The following is a 21,643-nucleotide window of genomic DNA, read 5'->3' on the forward strand; positions in this document are numbered from 1 at the left end:
AAATGAGATATCTGCATACTCTTACATTTCCAATGAAATCTGTAATTGGGAGGCCTCTGAGCTAAGATACAAGAAATAATATTCATTCCAAGACTGAAAAAATAAGGGGACATCGGGTCCCCTTTCATTCCCACCTTTAAAATATCCATTGAGAACACCGTTTACTTTGACAGAGAATCTGGTAGTTGTACTGCAAGACTGAACCCATTGCTCAAACTTTGAGGCAATTGCATTTTGATCAGAATCTGAATAATAAAGTCCCACCTGATGGAATCAAAGGCTTTATGAAGGTCGATTTTTAAAGCGCATTTAGCGGTCCCTGATTCTCTGTTATAGCCTTTAAACAACTCATAGGCCATGAAAATATTATCAGTGATAGATTTTCCTTTTACAAAAGCAGACTGAGCCATGTCTATAATCTGGGGCCAAACAATCTTCAATCTGTTAGCCAAGATTTTAGAAATATATTTATAAGCAACAGAGCAGAGAGAGATAGGTCTATAATCAGTCATGTGAGTTGGAGTGGAAATCTTACGAATTAAAGCTATAATGGTAGCATTAATCCTATTGGAAAGATTGGAGATAAGAGGCATGCAATCATTGGTGCTTAGCTTGGTGGTGATAAGCGGAACCCCTAAAAATTTCACCTGTAACTGGCCATGCGAAATGTTGTACATGTTATCGAACCAACTGACCACGTCAGGATCACAGTTGCTTAAAAAGACAATACTCTTGTGAATACTAGAAGTTAAGCCACTAAGGTCGGAGAATTGAGACAAGTCATTCATGGTATGAAAGATAGATTCCTTGTCACCGTGTGACAAAATGAGAACATCGTCTGTAAAGAGTAAATGAGATATTTGCATACTCTTATATTTCCAATGAAATCTGTAGTTGGGAGGCCTATGAGCTAAGATATAAATAAGAATATTCATTTCAAAACTGAACAACTAAGGGGATATTGGGTCCCCCAGTCTCAATCCTTTCCCACCTTTAAAGTATCCATTGAGAACACCGTTTACTTTTATAGAAAATATGGTGGTTGTAATGCAAGACTGAACCCATTGCACAAACCTTAGAGAAAATTGCATTTTGATCAGAATCCGAATAATAAAGTCCCACCTGATCAAATTAAAAATTTTGTGAAGGTTGATTTTAAAAGCGCATTTAACAGTCCCCGATTATCTGTTATAGCCTCTGAACAACTCTTGGGCCATGATGATATTATCAGTGATAGATCTTCCTTTTACAAAAGCAGACTGAGCCATGTTTATAATCTGGGGTAAAAAAATCTTCAATCTGTTAGCCAAGATTTTAGAAATACATTTATAAGCGACAGAGCAGAGAGAGATAGGTCTATAATTAGTCATGTAAGTTGGAGTGCAAATCTTAGGAATTAAAGCTATAGTGGTAGCATTAATTCCAGGATTCAAAATATAAGAATAAAAAAAGGATAATGGCTTTGCAGAAGTCATCACCCATTATATCCCAAATTTTAAGAAAAAATTCCACCGTAAATTCATCAGGACCGTAGGCTTTGATCCTTTTCATAGCTTTTAAGGTTTTCACAATGAAATTGAGAAACTGACTTGCATTGCTCATGGTCCATATTACAAGGACTACTAAAAGAAGAAGAACCAACAATGCTTTCAAAGAATTCAACAACTACTTGAGAAACTTGTTTCTGATCAAAAACTACAGTCGGTATTTAATTTTTTTTGAGCTAAAATTTTGATACGGTTCTAGTTTGCTTTTGCTTGCTTAAAAAATAAATTATTATTACCATCTCTTAGGCTCAAACATTTTACCCTAACTTTCCCCTTCAGAAACTGTTCTTCAGCTAATAAACATGATTCAAACTCCTTGTTTGTTACCCATCGGAAACATGTTCATATTCACTATTTTGTAAATAAAAAATTTTAAAAATAGAAAACCGTGTTTCCAGACTTTCTCAAATTACAATTAAAATTTAGAAAAGTATATAAAACTATCATTTATAGTTTTCAACAATCTTTCATATAAATTGGAGACCAGTTTTTCATTTTAGGAAAATTATAAAACACAGTTGTAAAAGCGGGGTGGGTAAAGTTACGTGTATAATTTCCGCTTATCTACGCTTATTAGTGCAGTAGGTTACATCTCAAAATTAATATTAACACTATATCTTATTTTATATTTTTAACGTCCAACACATAACATGAGGTCATGCAATTAACTAAAATAATGTATAGGAACAGGATGATACTCATTCATTTAATTAAGTTTATAAAGTTAGAAAAAAATATAATTTGATTTAAATATGTTTAATAAAATGAAATCACATGAGCATGATTATTTATTTAAGTTTATAAAATTAGAAAATTGACATGATTTGACTTAAACATATTTTCTATTTTCCTTATTTTGGAAAATGGTTTACACTTATAACACATTTTCTCAATTTTTAAAAGTTTTCTATGAAAAGAAAAATTCAGAAAATAATAGAAAATTTAGAAAAGAAAAAAGGACAAAAGTTCTTAAAGTAAACCGGCCCTTATAATAATAGTTTTCCACATTTTTCCAAAACGTAGTTATAAAATAAAAAAAATTGAAAAACACGTTTTTTCATTTTTAAAGTTTTCAATTTACAAAACAACTCAAATGAACATGTTTTAAGGTTTTTTTTTTAATTTTATATGATTTTTTTTCTAGAAAAGTGGGCAAGTAAACATGCCCTTAGTATTAGGGTTTAGTGATACCCATTTTTTTAGACATAATCTCCTAATCTAAAACACTTGAGTATCATTTTTTAGAATAATGTCAGAGGCACCAAAAAAGGTTACAATCAATTGTCATTAACGCTGTGCTCCTGAGTTTTTATGGGAGAGAAGAGAAGAGAAGAGATGGGGAGGGAAGAGAAGAGAAAAAGTGGAAAAAAATGAATCTCTATCGTTCTCCCGAGTTGAAAAGAAAGAGTTTATCCTGTAATCTTTCTTATGCTCCCGAGTTCAGAGGGAAAGAAAAAAAATTTACTTTTTACTACAATACCCTTAAAATAAATAAATTGTATATCCTACAAATTGATGATGCAGATATGATAAATTTTTAATTTTCTGGAGATTTGCAGTCACAGATATAATGCTCCTTTTAACTGGAATAAGAGATGAACACAATGAAAATAGATAAAAATACAGAAGAGAATAATATTTGCCAATGATTTTAGATAAAGAGTTTCAAAATTTATGTGACGAGGTTGGGTGAGGAAACCGGTAGAATAGAAAATTTGAGCTAATCAATTTAAAGTAGGCACTTGTGATCATTTAAAAACCTGTAATATTGAGTGTAACAGTTTTCAAGCAATGAAAATACTTTATAGCAATGCAAAGACTAGACAATCACTAGTAACCAAGACTATACCATGGATTAAAAATTTAAAAGTATAGTCACATAGTCCAATGTTGAAGGCCAATAGGAAGGTTTAAACAAGATTTATTGTTGTTTATGGTCATGGGTCTTGGGCTCCTGGCAGGTCTAGGCATTAGCAATACGACTAGATCTTGACATCCTATGGTTATGATGTTCAGATGCAAGTGCAATAAAGATGTTTGAGACATTTAATTGTTCATGTAAAGTCTGATTGCCTGAGGTTTCCAAGCATGTATAAATTTCTAAAATCCCAATTAGTTTGTTAAAAGTAGAAGAAATCGGAAAAATCCTACATGGGGTGTATTATGGCAGTGAACGGAACTAGATGAATGATGTAAGATATTATAATTCATAGTATCTAGAGGATGGCCATTTGAAGCTGATACATAGAGCATATGCATCCAACATCTTTCCATCTCTTTTTTGTCATCTTTAACGGAAAGAATACTGTAGGCACCTGTGTTCTTCTAATACGGATTGGAGTTTCTAGCAGCAGATACAATAATTTGGACTGTAGTTGTATTGGATTCTTCCCACCAGCTACTTCAGAATACCAAGAATTCCACGATTCCATATAATGACCAAATAGATCTATCAAAGCTGAAAGAAATATCAAAAGATAGTAGTTTCCTATCAGTATAAATTGCTCTAATTCAGAACGGAATACAAATAAAAAACAATACATTTTGTTGAAGTTAAAAAATAAAATATTAGTTGCTGCATTAGAGACAATTTTATTGACAAGGGAAAAATTCACATCAGTAAAATTAAGGATGCCATACATGTGTTCACCTTTTAGACTCAACTCAATATATACAGAAAAAATAGATTACATCTAATCTGAAAAAACAGAAGTATCTACTTTTGGAAGGAAAAGGGATGCTGAATTCTAAGGATTATACCATTTTAACCGATGCCATCAAGTTTTAATCAAACAAGTCAACTTATATATCAGATGATTGTGGTATTAGATCTCTTAAGAATTTATCTTCTAATATATCATGATGACAGACAGTGGCAGCTATTGATACTAAGAAAGAACCAAAGCAAATCTGATGAATCTAATACCAGAAATCCAAGGTTTCCCATCTAAATAAAAGAAAACTAACACCAAAGTCTCATTACCAAACTGTAAAGTTGTACTTCAGTAATACAAATTATTCGCCTGACCAATGGATCTTCAAACAACCAAGTTAGAAATTAATAAAAGTACCAATTAAATGAATAAAGATTTAAAGATTTGAACATCGGCATAAAGTACAATTTCCAACTTCTATTACCGACTTGAAAATAATTACAGAGTCAAATATTGAATTAAGTATTATCATAAAACTGAAATTCTGTAATTGACACATAAACCACCACCACCACCACAAACCCGTTCTTCCATCACCAAGTAAACACAAAAATATTTGATTAACCCACAATACATATATATGAATTAATTCATTTAATCAAAACATAAAAGCATCAAACAGTAACTGCATTTGCATTTTACCGCAATCTAACAGCTGGATCCGCTCCAAATCCTCAACCACGAGTCGCAATAATCGAAGCAGCAGAAGTAGCAGCACTGTTGGCCGCACCAAAAATAAATGACAAGAATCCAGTATTACTCTGATCCTGCTCATCCAGCTACATAGAACTACTTCAGAACAAAACTCGCATAATTCTTCAAAAATAAAGAGGAATTACCGAATTAATAGAATAAACCCAATAAAAATCTATTGCAGAAAAATTTCAGATTTAACCAAATAATCTAGAGAATAAACAATCTAATAAAAACACAATTAGAAAAATTACTTAAACATCTCAAAATCCTAAATTTATTAACTCTTACTCTAGAAGATAAAAAATAGAATTTAATTCCGACAAAAAAAATAGAATTTGATAATAAATCTCGACAAACTCAATCTTTTTTCTTCATCAATTCTTTCAGGATCTCCTTTCACATTTGAAGCGGACAACCAAAAAACCCCTTTGCACCTTCAGGACATTTCACTAGAAATAAATAAGCTTCACAGATTTTAGTTGCATCCAAGCCGATAACTTGCAGCTCATTATATATTTCTTGTTTAGTGTAAACACGTTGTCGGGACCTTTCGAGTATGATGTTACTCTCTTTAAGTATGACCTCCATCACTTATTAAAATATTACATAATTTTAAGAAAGCTTCTTTATTCATTCGACTTGTATCACATCATTTAACACGATTAGATAGATCATCCATCACTTCTTCTCGCACCCTCTGTCTATGTAATCTAAGCTCCCTACTAGGCAAATTTACATACTTTATCCGCCGATTTTTGCGATGCACAGGTAGTACCACAACGAGACAAATTAGTTGAATAACAGCTAATTATTGCATTTGTACCCAAACATGAATTTGATTTACCCTATCAAGTATAGTATTGTCCATCCTTACATATATTAAACAGTGAAGTCATGTCATTAACATATCTACTACTAGCAAAATTAACAAAAAAATTGACTAATATATATAGCAATTTCTAATAACGACACCGAGACAAATGTAACCCGAATGGATTCACTTTTAATAATTCAATCTCTTTTCGAGCGGCTTCTAATCTATTATGAGTTTGTTCATCCCAAATTCCAAGTCCAAGTAATGCTTGTAGAAGTTATAAAATAAACAATATGGGCAAATCATACTCTGTATTTTGATTTGAGAGACTTTTTTGTGTTAATAACTATGCTTTGTTAATATATAAGATTCTCTGTCGTGACACTAGTGTTGAGTTCGATTTCGTCACAAATCAGAGAATGAATATTTAGAAATTTGACAGTAACAGGGAAGTTAAACCAAAAGTAAGGGAAAAGATTTCTTGAAATCTCATTTAACTGCTGAGACACCTAGGATTTATATACATAAACTAGACCTATATATCTGTAACAAGTCTTCTAAACGGAGAATCAATGAACTCAGAAGAATTATCCTTATAGAGAGAACAAAATTACCTTGCGATTGTAAGTAGAGAAGCTGATTCCTCTCGTGAATAAGCTGATTCTCTGATCTGGGACTCTTGACGGACTCTTGTATGTGTTTTATGCAAGAGATATGTATGAGTATTTTTGGAAAACTAGAATAATTGATACACGGTTGTTTCTCTTCCATCCCAATCTTTTCAATTTTGTAGAGAAAGTTTTGTAACCAAATTCTATCATATTTTCTCTTCCTTTTTCTCCTGTCAAAATCTCTAGAGCACGGCTATGAGAGAAAATTTTAAAATATTTTTTAAGAATCTCTTCTCTTCTCTCCTAATTTCAACTCGGGAGTACATCGTAAATGATATGATATGAGTAATGTGAAAGTATGAAATATAAATGCAGGGTCCATTTTTATTTACCCAATAAATTCCTGACACATGATATTTGTGTTGGATTTGAATAAGTCAATAAATAGCCATGCTTAGTCATGCTTGTTTTTAGGAGATGACCTAGTCATTTTGTTAGAGTTTCTGTTAGAGGTAGTGTCTGTTTTTATTCCTTATTTTTCTAGTTTATTGTTACTGAACGTTGTAAGGCTGCTATATAGCTGTAACTTGTTTCTTTAATTTAATAACACTGAATACAGCAATTCTATTTGCTTTCATTTGGTATCAGAGCGAAAACATAGTGTGAGAGTTTGAGAGTTTGAGAGGTGTGAGTGTTTGAGAGGGAAAACACCAAGAGAAATATGGTAGATATAGGAACTTTCAATGCACCGGCGGTTCCGAAATTCGATGGAGATTACGATCACTGGAGTTTAGTCATGGAGAATCTTCTTCGTTCCAAGGAGAATTGGGGCATCATTGATCCAAGATTTGATGACCTAAAAAGTATTGAGAAACCTAATCCAACATAGAAGGCTGCACTCGATGAAGCAACACTCAAAGATCTCAAGGCTAAGAATTATTTGTTTCAGTCAATCGACAAGACAACTTTGAAGACTATCACCCAGAAGGAGACAACCAAACAGTTGTGGGATTCTATGAAGGTTAAGTATAAAGGCAGTGCTAGGGTGAAGCGTGCCCAACTACAACGGCTACGACGGACATTCGAGATCTTGGAGATGAAAGTTGGAGAGGGAGTAACAGGATACTTTGCAAGAGTCATGGAAACAGTCAATGACATGAGGAACTACGGAGAAACAATAGACGATGTAAAAATCGTTGAATTTTTTTTTCGAAGTCTTACAGACAATTTTAATTACGTGGTTTGCTCTATCGAAGAATCCAAAGATATTGATAGTCTTACAGTGGATGAGTTGCATGCGTCATTACAAGTACATGAACGCAAGGTAATTGAGAAGAAAACTGAAGAACATGTCTTGCAGGTTGAAAACGAGCCACGGAATGCTCGAGGAAGAGAAAAGTGGACATCTCAAAGAGGAGGAAGTAGCTTTAGAGGACGTGGGAGATGTAGATCATATGTCAACAGATCAACCATCAATTGCTTTCGATGTGGAAAAGTGGGTAATTACCAGTTTGAATGTACAAATGTTGAGAAATGAGCTAATTTTGCTGAGATTGATGAAGAGGAAGAATTACTCTTAATGGCACGTGCAGACATGGGAAGTGATGAAAGTAAAGGGGTATGGTTTTTGGACTCTGGATGCTCAAATCATATGACAGGAGAGAAATCTTGGTTTATTGAGCTAGATGAAAGCTTCAGGCACTCTGTTAGATTGGGAAATAGTACGAAAATGGCTGTTCAAGGAAAAGGGAAGATTAGATTTGAGGTGGAAGGAATAACACAAGTGGTGACTGATGTCTATTATATCCCAAATCTGACCAACAATTTGTTGAGCATTGGGAAACTGCAGGAGAAGCAACTGACAATTTTAATCAAAAATGATGTGTGCAAGATCTTTCATCATCAAAGAGGACTGATCGTAGAGACACGGATGACATCAAATCGCATGTTCCTAATTAATGCAAAGAAGAAGTCAACGTCCATAAGCTGCTTTAAAGTAGAAGAAGAGGATCTGTGAATACTTTGGCATAGGAGGTTTGGACACTTAAACAACAACTCTATTCAGCTTATGCAGAAGAAAGAAATGGTGAAAGGGTTTCTAAATATTAATGATGGAGTCAAGGTGTGCACGATATGCAATGTAGGAAAACAGCAAAGATGCAAATTTCCAAAGAAAAGTAAGTGGCGGGCAACAGAGAAACTGGAGCTAATACATGCGGATCTGTGCGGACCAATCACTCCAGCCTCTCACAGTGGTAAGCGATACTTAATGGTACTTGTTGATGATTTTTCGAGGAAAACATGGATATATTTTCTTGTAGATAAAGCTGAAGCTTTTGAAGTTTTCAAAATCTTTAAAAGTTCTTTTAAAAAAGAAGCGAAGACCGTCATTCGAGGGCTACGAACGGATAGGGGAGGTGAGTTCACTTCTGAAAAGTTCAACAAGTTCTGCAGAGATCAAGGAATAAAATGACAATTGACTGCAACATACACTCCCCAACAAAACGGAATAGCAGAGAGGAGAAATCGAACAATCATGAACATGGTTCGTTGCTTACTCTCTGAAAAGGAGATGCCAAGATCCTTTTGGCCAGATGCAGCTAGATGGACTGCTCATGTTTTGAATCGAAGCTTCACAAAAGCAGTAAAAAATATGGTACCTGAAGAGAGATGGACAGGTATCAAGCCATAAGTTGATTACTTCAAGGTTTTTGGATCAATCGGTCATGTTCATATTCCTGAGCGGAAACGAATAAAGCTTGACGATCGTAGTCACAAATGCATACTGCTCGGAGTCAGTGATGAATTAAAAGCCTACCGACTGTATGATCCAATCACAAAGAAAATAGTAATCAGCAGGGATGTCATATTTGAAGAAGATTCTAAGTGGGAGTGGAACTTAAACACATCGGAGCAAAACATTCTTGCTTGGGGAGATGATGGAACTTTTGAAGAAGAGGTAACTGATGTAGAAGAGAATGATGAAGGAGAAACGGAAGAAGATACAGAAAATGAAAATGCGGAAGCCGAAACAGAAGTTTCAAGGACAGAAACTCGAGAACAATCGAGAAGGGCAAGGAAGGAACCTAGCTGGATGCGTGATTTTGTAAGCGGGGAAGAAATAGATGAAGACGAAGAGTTGACAAACTTTGCTTTGAACGTCTGCTATAATGATCCAGTAAACTACTATGAGGCTGCAAAAGAAGAAAAGTGGAGAAATGTTATGAAGTTGGAGATTCAGTCCATCGAAAGAAACAACATTTGGGAGCTTGTAGACTTGCCATCTCATGCAAATAAAATTGGTGTCAAATAGGTATACAAAACGAAGCTGAATGAAGAAGGGAAGGTTGAAAAATGCAAGGCTCGGTTAGTCGCAAAAGGGTATTCACAAACTAAAGGAATAGACTACACTGAAGTGTTCGCTCCAGTTGCTCGACATGATACAATTAGAAGTCTCCTAGCAGTTGCAGCTCAAAAGGGATGGTGTGTTTATCAACTAGACGTCAAGAGCGCATTCCTGTATGGCGAATTAAAGGAGGAGGTTTACGTAGACCAGCCTGAAGGGTTTGTCAAAGTAGGGGAGGAAGCAAAGTTTATCGACTGAGGAAGGCTCTCTACGGTCTAAAACAAGCACCAAGAGCATGGTTTAGAAGAATTAAAAGTTATTTCAAGAGGGAAGGATTTCAGGAAAGCAGTTACGATCATACTTGGTTTCTAAAGAAAACTGGAAATAAAACTTTGATGGTAAGTCTTTATGTTGATGACTTGATATTTACTGGAAATGATGAGCTCATGTGTGCAGAATTTAAGGCATCAATGCAAAAGGAGTTTGAGATGATAGACATGGGAAAATGAGTTTCTTTCTTGGAGTAGAGGTTCGTCAAAGTGATGATGGTATACATATCTGCCAGAAGAAATATGCCAAGGAAGTTCTGGAGAGGTTCAACATGTGGAGTTGCAATTCTGTCAAGAATCCAATTGTTCCTGGAACTATTCTTTGCAAGGAAGGGAGCAAAAGAGCTGATGCAACACTTTACAAACAACTTGTTGGGTGTCTCATGTACCTCACGGTAACACGACCTGACTTAATGTTTGTAGTGTGTTTAGTATCTGGGTTCATGGCTGATCCCAAGTAAGAACATATGTTGATTATTAAAAGAATATTAAGGTACTTAAAGGGGACGTTGGATTTTGGTATTTTCTATGGGAAATCGTCAAACTTGAATCTTCTGGGTTACACGGACAGTGACTATGCGCGAGATGTAGATGACAGAAAGAGTACTTCTGGCTATGTGTTCTTGCTGAATGGGGCAGCAATCTGTTGGAGTTCACGGAAACAAGACATAGTTACACTATCTTCTACTGAAGCAGAGTATGTTGCAGCTACTTCGGCAGCGTGTCATTGTATTTGGCTTAAAGGTTTGTTGCAGGAATTAGGTGTTGTTGGTGTTGTATGCATTGATATTATGTGTGACAACATCTCAACGATTAAGCTGTCAAAAAATCCAGTTATGCATCGAAGGACGAAACACATTGATGTAAGGTTTCATTACTTGCGCAACTTGTCAGGAGAAGGAGCTATGCAGTTGGTTTTCTGTGGAACCAATGATCAGCTTGCAGACATTATGACCAAACCAATCAAGCTGGAACAATATGTGAAACTCAGGAATTTGCTCGGAGTTCAAAGATTGGAAGGTTAAACTGATGCGGGTGAGCTTTTTATTTTAAGGGGAGGAATTTGTTGGATTTGAACAAGTCAATAAATAGCTATGCTTAGTCATGCTTGTTTTTAGGAGATGTCCTAGTCGTTTTGTTAGAGTTTCCGTTAGAGGTAGTATATGTTTTTATTCCTTATTTTTCTAGTTTATTGTTACTGAACGTTGTAAGGCTGCTATATAGCTGTAACTTATTTTTTTGATTTAATAACACTTTCTATTTGCTTTCAATTTGTAACTATTTCAAAAATTAATTTTGTAACCCTAGCATTTTTCTTAATTTTATTATTCAAACCAACCAAAAACTTTATTAATAATAAGCAAGTTGCTTTGTTTTGTCAAATGACAAAACCAACAATGTTTTACGTTTACATCAACTCATCAACCACTAATTTATTTACTCCTATATTGCTCATCTTATGCAGCTCCGATCACCACATTACAAATCTCACCACTTTTAATCCTCTTCACAAACCCACTTAACAATCATCAAATTAATCAAAATGGGCAACAAAGATTCACCATTAATAACACCCTCAGAGCTTCTCTCTGAATTTTCCCACCACGACCCCACCACAGCTCGGATCAACAATGGCAGTTTTGGGTCATGCCCTTCATCAATAATCGCAGCCCATCAACACCACCAGCTTCAGTGGCTCAAACAACCCGATGATTACTATTTTAACACACTAAAACCATCTGTTCTTTCAGCTAGGCATTTCATCAAACACCTTGTGTGCGCTAACAGTGTTGATGAGGTTTGCCTTGTTGATAATGCTACGACTGCTGTTGCTATTGTTTTACAGCATGTTTCTTGGTGTTTCTTGGAAAAAAGATTCGATTTTGGTGATGCTGTTGTTATGTTGCATTATGCTTATGGTGCTGTCAAGAAGTCTGTGTATGCTTATGTTAGTCGTGCGGGCGGGCGGGTTATCGAGGTCAAATTGCCGTTTCCGTTGGTGGGTAATGAGGGTATTGTGGATGAGTTTAGGAAAGCGTTGGAGATGGGGAGAATGGGGGGCAAGAAAGTTAGGTTAGCGGTGATTGATCATATTACGTCGATGCCTAGTGTGGTTATTCCGGTTAAGGAGTTGGTCCAATTGTGTCGAGATGAAGGTGTTGATTTTATTTTTGTTGACGGGGCGCATGCTATTGGGAATGTTGAGATTGATGTTAATGATATTGGTGCGGATTTTTATACGAGTAATTTGCATAAGTGGTTTTTTTGTCCTCCTTCGGTTGCGTTTTTGCATTGCGCGAATATGGATAAGATGAAGGATTTGCATCATCCGGTGGTTTCACATGAGTATGGTAATGGATTAGTGGTGGAGAGTGGATGGATTGGGACTAGGGATTACAGTGCTCAGGTTGTGGTTCCCGAGGTGATGGAGTTTGTGAATAGGTTTGAAGGTGGGATTGAAGGTATAAGGAGGAGGAATCATGAGAAAATTGTGGAAATGGGAGATATGTTAGTAAAGGCGTGGGGGACGAATCTTGGTTCGCCACCGGAGATGTCTTCGAGTATGGTTATGGTAGGACTGCCAGTTTCTTTAGGGATTTCGAGTGATTCGGATGCTTTGAAATTGAGGACACACTTGAGAGATAGTTATAAGATTGAAGTGCCTATTTATTATAGAGCTCCAGAAGATGGTGAAGTTGATCTAGTCACGGGTTATGCTAGGATTTCTCATCAGGTTTATAATAAACTAGACGACTATTTGAGGTTCAGGGATGCAGTTATAAAACTTGTTGCTGAAGAGTTTACTTGTGCGCTTCTTCACGGTTGAGAAGGTATGTTGTTTAGTGCAGCTAATTAGGTACCAATTTTATGTCAACCCATTTTTTTAACATTTTACATGAAAAGCTTTAATTAGGTACCTAAACTTCTAACTAAGGATTTACAATTGCCATCTCCGTTTTGATCAAAATTAATGTTAACAAATACGTTTCACGTTGCTCGACGTCTAGAACAGGATCTTACCTTTTTCCTTTTTCTGTCATCTAAGCTGGCCCTGTGCGGGTCCACTATTTCTTCCTTAGCGCGAGAGTCAGGACTACTTTTTATCTAAGGAAAGCGGTAGGCTTCTTCTTTGAAAATCTACAGTTTTAAAGACGAAGTGTATGACTGAGTATGATCCCACCTTATACTTTAATGTGCATAAAGTAAGTCTCTATTAGTCATGGACGCATTTCCAGTTCTAGAACAAGGAACCTGCTTATTTAAGGTTATGCTTTTAATATTCCAGACGTCGAACTAAACTTTTTAGATAGAGAGTCTGTGTAATTATGTTTTTATAAGACCATCGGCAAGGGGCCTCCTGCGGTGTAGGTTTTTTCATAATGAACCAGACTATAGAATTTTATGTATAATTGAATATGTGTAAACACTTGACATGCTAAATAATAACGACAACCTTAAGTGCAAACTAACTTTTAAAAATAAAGAACTAGATCTTTGTTTCATTACTCCCTCTGTCCCTAAAAACGTTTCCCATTTGTGTTGGACACGTTTGCCAATGCACACTTTTGATTGTTAATATCTTTAATTTCGTAATAGTATTAAATATAAAAATTTCACTGTATTAAAGTATTCATAAATACGAATCCAATAAGATCACTCATGACTATATTTGCATTTATAGCTTAGATGTAAATTAGTAGTCAATCGCATACCGTGAACAGTGTAAAAAGTCAAAATGGGAAACGTATTAAGGGACGGAGGGAGTATTATTTTAGACACTAAGAAGCTAATGAAACCTTTATTTGTGCATTAACATCTTCCTCGTCCTCGAAATTATCTACATCATCAATCATGATTTTACATAATAGAAGTAAAATCAAAGCTTGGTTCTACTTTAAGATTAAGACCACCTTCCTCCCGCGGCATGCACACCTTATCCCAGCTTACCTTTGCTCCTACTTTATTAAGATCTCATTTCCAAAGGAAATCTAGTGAACATCTTTTGAATCAGCTTATGAATAGCTCCCGGTAAAATAAAGTGAGCAGACCAGAAGGCTTGAATAGAGAACAAAACTGCCCTAACGAGTTGAACCCTACATGCGAAGGAAAGGAGAGTAGAGGTCCAGACATTAATCCTATTGGCAAGCTTGGAGATAAGAGGCATGCAATCATTAGTACTAAGCTTGGTGGTGATAAGCGGTATCGAACCAACTGACCACGTCAGGATCACAGTTGCTTAAAAAGACAATACTCTTGTGAATACTAGGAGTTAAGCCACTAAGGTCAGTAAATTGAGACAAGCTGTTCATGGTATGCAAGATAGAGTCCCTGTCACCGTGTGAGAAAATGAGAACATCGTCTGCAAAGAGTAAATGAGATATCTGCGTACTCTTACATTTCCCATGAAATCTGTAATTGGGAGGCCTCTGAGCTAAGATACAAGAAAGAATATTCATTCCAAGACTGAACAAATCAGGGGACATTGGGTCCCCTTATCACAATCCCTTCCCACCTTTAAAATATCCATTGAGAACACCGTTTACTTTGACAAAGAATCTGGTAGTTGTAATGCAAGACTGAACCCATTGAGGAAATTGCATTTTGATCAGAATCTGAATAATAAAGTCCCACCTGATGGAATCAAAGGCTTTGTGAAGGTCGAATTTTAAAGCGCATTTAGCAGTCCCTGATTCTCTGTTATAGCCTCTAAACAACTCTTGGGCCATGAGGATATTATCAGTGATAGATCTTCCTTTTACAAAAGCAGACTGGGCCATGTCTATAATCAGGGGCAAAACAATCTTCAATCTGATAGCCAAGATTTTAGAAATACATTTATAAGCAACAGAGCAGAGAGAGATAGGTCTATAATCAGTCATGTGAGTTGGAGTGGAAATCTTACGAATTAAAGCTATAATGGTAGCATTAATTCTAGGATTCAAAATAGAAGAATCAAAAAAATGGATAATTGCTTTGCAGAAGTCATCACCCACTATATCCCAAGTTTTAAGAAAAAAATTCACCATAAATCCATTAGGACCAGGGACTTTGTTCCTTTTCATAGCTTTTAAGGTTTTCAAAATGATGTCTGTGGTGACTGGCTCAACCAAGATGGAAGCTTGAAGTTGAGAAATTGACTTGCATTGCACATGGTGATTACAAGGACTAGTAAGAAGAGAAGAACCGAAAGTGCTTTCAAAGAATTCAACTCACTTGAGAGACTTGTTTCTGACCAAGGACTACCACTCCGTCTTTATTTTTCAGAGCCAAATTTTTTGTTACTGTTCTAGTTTGCCTTTTTCTGCTTAAAAAAGAAATTATTATTACCATCTCCCGGGCTCAACCATTTTACCCTAGATTTTCCCATCAGAAACTGTTCTTCAGCTGATAAACAAGATTCAAGCTTCTTGATTGTTCCCCATCAGAAACATGTTCATATTCACTATTTTCTAAATAGAAAATTTTAAAAACAGAAAACAACATTTTCCAGACTTTTCCAAATTACAACTAAGATTTACAAAAATATAGAAAACTATCATTTATAGTTTTCAACAATCTTCCATATAAATTGGAGACTAGTTTTTCATTTTAGAGAAATTAGAAAACACGGCTGCAAAAGCGGGGTGGGTAAAGTTACGTGTATAATTCACGATATTCTACGCTTATTAGTGCAGTAGGTTACATCTCAAAATTAATATCAACACCATATTTTATTTTATATTTTTAACGTTAAACACGTACACATGACAAGAGAGGTCATGAAATTTACTAAAATAATGTATAGGAACAGGAGGATACTCATTCATTTAATTAAGTTTATGAAGTTGGAAAAATATTATAATTTGATTTAAGTATGTTTAATAAAATGAAATCACATGAGCATGATTATTTATTTAAGTTCATAAAATTAGAAAAATAGGAAATTGACATTATTTGACTTAAACATATTTCTATTTTTCTTGTTTTGGAAAATGATTTACACTTGGAACACATTTTCTTAATATTTAAAAGTTTGCTATGAAAAGGAAAATTCAAAAAATGTAAAAAAATTAGAAAAAGAAAAAAGGAAAAATTTTCTTGAAGGAAACAGGCTCTAATAATAATAGTTCTCCACACTTTTCCAAAACGTAGTTATAAAACAAAAAAAAATTGAAAAACACAATTTTTCATTTTTTAAATTTTCAGTTTACAAAACAACTCAAATGAACATGTTTTGAACATGTTTTGAGGTTTTTTTTTAACTTCCTATGATTTTTTTTCTAGAAAAGTGAGCAAATAATCAGGCCCATAATATTGGAGTTTAATGAGTTTAATGTTACCCATTTTTTTTGACCAATAATCTCCTAATCTAAAACACTAGACTATCATTTCTACTCAATAATTTTATTATTCAAACCAACCAAGAAACTTAATAATAAGCTTTGTTTCAAATCAAATCACATCAAAATGACACAACCAACAATGTTTTACTTTACTTCAACTCATCAACCACTACTATATATGCTCCTATGCATCTCACCACTTAACAATCATCAAATTAGTTAAAATGGGCAACAAAGATTCACCATTAATAACACCCTCAGAGCTTCTCTCTGAGTTTTCCCACCACGACCCCACCATAGCTCGGATCAACAATGGCAGTTTGGGGTCATGCCCTTCTTCAATAATCGCAGCCCATCAACACCACCAGCTTCAGTGGCTCAAACAACCCGATGATTACTATTTTAACACACTAAAACCATCTGTTCTTTCAGCTAGGCATTTCATCAGACACCTTGTGTGCGCTAACAGTGTTGATGAGGTTTGCCTTGTTGATAATGCTACGACTGCTGCTGCTATTGTTTTACAGCATGTTTCTTGGTGTTTCTTGGAAAAAAGATTCGATTTTGGTGATGCTGTTGTTATGTTGCATTATGCTTATGGTGCTGTCAAGAAGTCTGTGCATGCTTATGTTAGTCGTGCGGGCGGGCGGGTTATCGAGGTGAAATTTCCGTTTCCGTTGTTGGGTAATGAGGGCATTGTGGATGAGTTTAGGAAAGCGTTGGAGATGGGGAGAATGGGGGGCAAGAAAGTTAGGTTAGCGGTGATTGATCATATTACGTCGATGCCTTGTGTGGTTATTCCGGTTAAGGAGTTGGTGCAATTGTGTCGAGATGAGGGTGTTGATTTTGTTTTTGTTGACGGGGCACATGGTATTGGGAGTGTTGAGGTTGATGTTAATGATATTGGTGCGGATTTCTACACGAGTACTTTGCATAAGTGGTTTTTTTGTCCGCCTGCGGTTGCGTTTTTGCATTGCGCGAATAAGGATATGATGAAGGATTTGCATCATCCGGTGGTTTCACATGAGTATGGTAATGGATTAGTGGTGGAGAGTGGATGGATTGGGACTAGGGATTATAGTGCTCAGGTTGTGGTTCCGGAGGTGATGGAGTTTGTGAGTAGGTTTGAAGGTGGGATTGACGGTATAAGGAGGAGGAATCATGAGAAAGTTGTGGAAATGGGAGATATGCTGGTGAAGGCGTGGGGGACGAATCTTGGTTCGCCACCTGAGATGTCTTCGAGTATGGTTATGGTAGGACTGCCTGTTTCTTTAGGGATTTCTAGTGATTCGGATGCTTTGAAATTGAGGACACACTTGAGAGATAGTTATAAGATTGAAGTGCCTATTTATTATAGAGCTCCAGAAGATGGTGAAGTTGATCCAGTCACGGGCTATGCTAGGATTTCTCATCAGGTTTATAATAAATTAGACGACTATTTGAGGTTCAGGGATGCAGTTATTAAACTTGTTGCTGAAGGGTTTACTTGTGGGCTTCTTCAGAGTTGAGAAGGTATGTTGCTTAGTGCAGTTAATGTCAAACCAATTGTTTTTTTTTTATATTTTACATGAAAAGCTCAAGCTGAAAAATATTTTACAATTACCTAACAAATACATTTCATGTTGCAACATGTCTGGAATAGGATCTTCCCTTTGTCCTTTTCCGGTCATCTAATCTGGCAATCTATAGGTCCATTATTGTTTTCTAAGCATGTGACTACATTTTTTTATCTAAGGAAAGCGCTACACTTTTTCCTAGGAATCTATTATTTTGAAGAAGATGTGTATGACCGAGTATGATGGCAGCACCATCTTATCTTCAAATATCGACCCTGAAATTTTTTAGTCCCTTTGTTCGACAAATTAGAGGTCCTCTATGATGTGTTGATCTTATGTCAAGGTTGTGTAGGTCCCACCTTTTACTTTAATGTGCATAAAAGAAGTCTCTGTTTGTCATGGGTGCATTTCCAGTTGTACAACAAGGATTCTGCTTATTTAAAATTATGCGTTTAATAGTCCAGGCGTCGAACTAAAGTTTCTAGATCTACATGAGTATGTATATGATGTTTTTAGGAGACCATCGGCATATTCTTATTTAAGTTTTCATTGAAAATTAAAAAAGATTTCACCAGAACACCTTTTTTTTGCTGCTAGCATCAGTAATTTGTCTTTAAACCATAGTTGTGATAAACAGGATTTTTACAACAAATATATATATATATATATATGGCATTTTAAGTTATTTGTTTAGATAAAAAAAATCATTTTCTCATATACATAGGTGTCATTTTTTTAACGTGTATATATAAGGTCTAACTGAGTCAAGTAATATAGACGTTTTAAAGTGATAATGTGGTTTAGTTTAAAATGAGGGGTTACACCACGTTAACTAAAAATTAGGAGGCAGTTAATCTTTTGATTTATAAATACAATGTGCTGATTAACATGTATATTGCATTGAGGTACGTCTTCTTTTCTCTCTTATTTTATCTGCTATCCTGGTGTTTTACTATCGCATTCACACATACACATGTAAATTGTATCTTATATGACACTATTGTTTAAGTTTTATATATGTATCAATGTCACTACAATCCTGGAATTCTATATTTTTGTTACTGCATTTTGTTACTTAGTTTGTTAACATGTTTGTATATGGCATACATGTACATCTATTTAATTAATTAAGTATTTGATACTTATTATCTTGTTTGTATTAATTTATCTTTTATTTTCTTATTTAATCTTTACAAAGTTATTAAATTGTAATAATTGTGAAAACAGTGTGTTTAAATAATTTTTATAGTTGCGAGATTTTAAGAATTATGCTGTGATATTTTTTATATGATCATGTTGGTTGATATTTTTCTAAATTTAGATATTATACAAATTCTTATATTTTGATATTTTTGATCTAAATAATAGAATATGGGTATCAAATTTCGCATTTACTAAACATAGTTTTTACATGGTAATGTGTGCATGGTACCTATTAGGTATTATTTATTAAAGTGCACTAGTTAATATTTAAATCATAAAGTATATATTTTACGTTTAAGTTAGTTGATTGGATTAGACACTTTTATTTATCTAAAAGTATAGTACTGTACTACTTGCATGTCCTGGTGGTGACCACCATATCTTTATATAATTTTAATTAAGTTACATGCCTTTGTGTTTTACTGTGACCTGCACTACAATTAGCATTGGTAATTAAAATGTTTTAGCGGACTTGTACTTAAAACCTAATCATGTTACTAATATATTTTGTTTTAATTTTATTACTCAAATCATATAGGTTTGATTCGTATTCGTTGAAGTGATAAATTGTTGAAGTGATACTTGTGCTTCTAAGGTAAGTTAACTCTTCACACTTTATTTTATTTTGAAATCTTTTAAATATTTTTGCACTGCTTTTATTTTAGAAATTATGGATCAAGTACCCTGTTTTAGATATAAGAATTTCTAGTGAGCTCTGACTTATCAACCGGTTATTAATTGCACATAGTTCCAGAGCTAGCATTTGATACCTTATAAGGGAGTGCTACTTATGATGCCTTCGAGTGCTACTTATGATGCCTTCGGGAGCACACACTATATGATACCTTAGTAATGAGCGCATTATTGACAGAAATTATGAACTTTTATTACTGTCATCAGGTATTTATGGCCTTAGCGAGCTGTGGAATTAACTTATGTTTTATGTCATATGGATTTTGGACAATGATTTTGGTTTTATAAAAATTATGAACTACTTGATCCACTAGTGTAGAATTGTTTTTTTGCCGAGCTTTTTGGCTCATTACTTGCAAATTTTCAGGTACTTAGCTTTGGGAGATCTTAAGAGTGGACTTGATTTGAGCTTTCTTTGGAATAATGTTTTGGTGATTATGTTTGTATTGGAGCTGCGTCTTCAGGATTTGACTTTATTTTCAGCTTAACTGATTTTATTTCTGTCTTGGATTTTAGAATTTTATGGACAACTGGAAACTTATTTGAAGTATGAATAAAATTTGGAGTTTTAACTTAATATTTAAGTGCAATTTATTGTCTAAAAAGTCGGGATATTACAATAGTAGCCTGAATATCGATCTGTTTCACCCAGTGTTCTTAAACGGCAACAAATGTGCAGAAGCGCAAGGGGCCTCCTGCGGCTAAAGTGTTATATATAATGAAGCAGACTATAGAAAATTAGAAATTGATGTATATTTGAATTATGTGTAAACACTTGATATATTAAATAATAACAATGACCTCAAGTGCAGACTAACTTCTCAAAATAAAGAACTAGGTCTTTGTTTCATATTTATTTGAGACACTAAGAAGCTAATAAAAACAATATTTTTGCACAAACATCTTTCTCGTCCCCGAAATTTTCCAGATGCTTGTTCTATACAAATTTGACCCCCTCTCCTTCCTCATTCTCAATTTCTTCGATTAGACTGCTAGTAGATGATCCAGATGATACATTCATTTTTTTGCATTGGTCACTCTTGATTCTAGGCATAAGTGCGCCTTTCTTTGCCCTCTGCGCTTTGAAAGCGCTTCTAGTGAGGCTTTTTAATTTGCTCTGTGCTTTTTGAAAGCGAAACACAGTATGTGTGCTTTGCTGCACTTAAGCATCAGTTTTGATTACCCTGGTTTGACGTTGAGTATGTACATCCGAACTTTTATTCTATGTTGTGATGTTAGATGTAAATATCCTTGCAGAGCTTTTAAATTTTTGCTGTAACATTTTCAAAATAGCCTCAACTTTCTTTAATGCATCCTAAATCCTGAAAGATGTAATAATCTTGGAGTACCTGTTTCTTGCTTTATTGCATCATAATTTTTCTGATCTCATGCTTCCTTTTTTGTAGTTGGAACGGTCATGCTGAAGCAGCTTTAAGAATACTAGATGTCAGAGCTGCAAAACAGTTGTGATGGATCCGAGATCCTCAGGACCCGAATAACACAAGAGTGAAACACTGTTTGTTGTTTTTCAGTTGCCTTAAGTGCAGAATTAACATCACAGAGACAATCGCAACTCTATGCATTATTGTGTTACATACATAAATGGCGTGTTGTTTGTTGTTATAAATGAATTGTTGATAGCAGTCAAATGCATTTCATGAGCAAATTATCTCTTTCTTTCTTTCTGTTTTCTTTTTAGAACACCATAGTATAGTATAAAAATAAAGATCATGTTTTAGCCTGTAGAAGTTGATTACAGTTCACAATTTTTTTTGTTGGCAATCATGTGATTAGAGTTGTTTAGTTTAACA

The 21,643-nt window shown here is 34.8% G+C and overlaps 4 protein-coding genes across 14 annotated transcripts; all 4 read left to right on the forward strand.

Annotated features, from left to right (window-relative positions):
• Positions 1-7,103: 7,103 nt before the first annotated feature.
• Positions 7,104-7,919, forward strand: LOC141666336 (uncharacterized). Its single transcript, XM_074472326.1, has 2 exons — positions 7,104-7,245; positions 7,291-7,919. The coding sequence occupies exons 1-2, from the start codon at positions 7,104-7,106 to the stop codon at positions 7,917-7,919; spliced, it is 771 nt and encodes a 256-aa protein (XP_074328427.1).
• Positions 7,920-7,961: 42 nt separating this feature from the next.
• Positions 7,962-8,399, forward strand: LOC141666337 (uncharacterized). Its single transcript, XM_074472327.1, has one exon. The coding sequence runs from the start codon at positions 7,962-7,964 to the stop codon at positions 8,397-8,399; it is 438 nt and encodes a 145-aa protein (XP_074328428.1).
• Positions 8,400-11,455: 3,056 nt separating this feature from the next.
• Positions 11,456-21,513, forward strand: LOC141668599 (putative L-cysteine desulfhydrase, chloroplastic). Of its 7 annotated transcripts, XR_012553101.1 has the most exons (4): positions 11,456-12,888; positions 19,678-19,734; positions 20,200-20,263; positions 21,239-21,513. XR_012553101.1 is itself a non-coding variant. In XM_074475546.1 (2 exons), exon 1 carries the CDS (start codon positions 11,601-11,603, stop codon positions 12,882-12,884), a length of 1,284 nt encoding a protein of 427 aa, XP_074331647.1. In that variant the 5' UTR covers positions 11,456-11,600; the 3' UTR covers positions 12,885-12,888; positions 21,239-21,513. The 7 variants fall into 7 exon arrangements, 4 of the variants coding, with proteins under 4 accessions (XP_074331647.1, XP_074331648.1, XP_074331650.1 ...); XR_012553100.1 differs by lacking the exon at positions 20,200-20,263; XR_012553102.1 differs by lacking the exon at positions 19,678-19,734.
• Positions 16,390-21,513, forward strand: LOC141668600 (putative L-cysteine desulfhydrase, chloroplastic). Of its 5 annotated transcripts, XR_012553104.1 has the most exons (4): positions 16,395-17,892; positions 19,678-19,734; positions 20,200-20,263; positions 21,239-21,513. XR_012553104.1 is itself a non-coding variant. In XM_074475551.1 (2 exons), exon 1 carries the CDS (start codon positions 16,605-16,607, stop codon positions 17,886-17,888), a length of 1,284 nt encoding a protein of 427 aa, XP_074331652.1. In that variant the 5' UTR covers positions 16,390-16,604; the 3' UTR covers positions 17,889-17,892; positions 21,239-21,513. The 5 variants fall into 5 exon arrangements, 2 of the variants coding, with proteins under 2 accessions (XP_074331652.1, XP_074331653.1); XR_012553105.1 differs by lacking the exon at positions 19,678-19,734 and having other exon boundaries at positions 16,390-17,892; XR_012553103.1 differs by lacking the exon at positions 20,200-20,263.
• Positions 21,514-21,643: the final 130 nt, after the last annotated feature.

This window comes from Apium graveolens, chromosome 6 (assembly GCF_009905375.1).
Source record: "Apium graveolens cultivar Ventura chromosome 6, ASM990537v1, whole genome shotgun sequence".
NCBI classification, from domain to species: domain Eukaryota; kingdom Viridiplantae; phylum Streptophyta; class Magnoliopsida; order Apiales; family Apiaceae; genus Apium; species Apium graveolens.

Excerpts from the sequence above, each read along its gene's own strand:
- LOC141666336 (XM_074472326.1), top strand. The coding sequence starts at position 7,104 with ATGGTAGATATAGGAACTTTCAATGCACCGGCGGTTCCGAAATTCGAT. Across the intron at positions 7,246-7,290 it reads AAGATTTGATGACCTAAAAA|CAACACTCAAAGATCTCAAG; the intron begins GTATTGAGAAAC and ends CACTCGATGAAG.
- LOC141666337 (XM_074472327.1), top strand. The coding sequence starts at position 7,962 with ATGGCACGTGCAGACATGGGAAGTGATGAAAGTAAAGGGGTATGGTTT.
- LOC141668599 (XM_074475546.1), top strand. The coding sequence starts at position 11,601 with ATGGGCAACAAAGATTCACCATTAATAACACCCTCAGAGCTTCTCTCT.
- LOC141668600 (XM_074475551.1), top strand. The coding sequence starts at position 16,605 with ATGGGCAACAAAGATTCACCATTAATAACACCCTCAGAGCTTCTCTCT.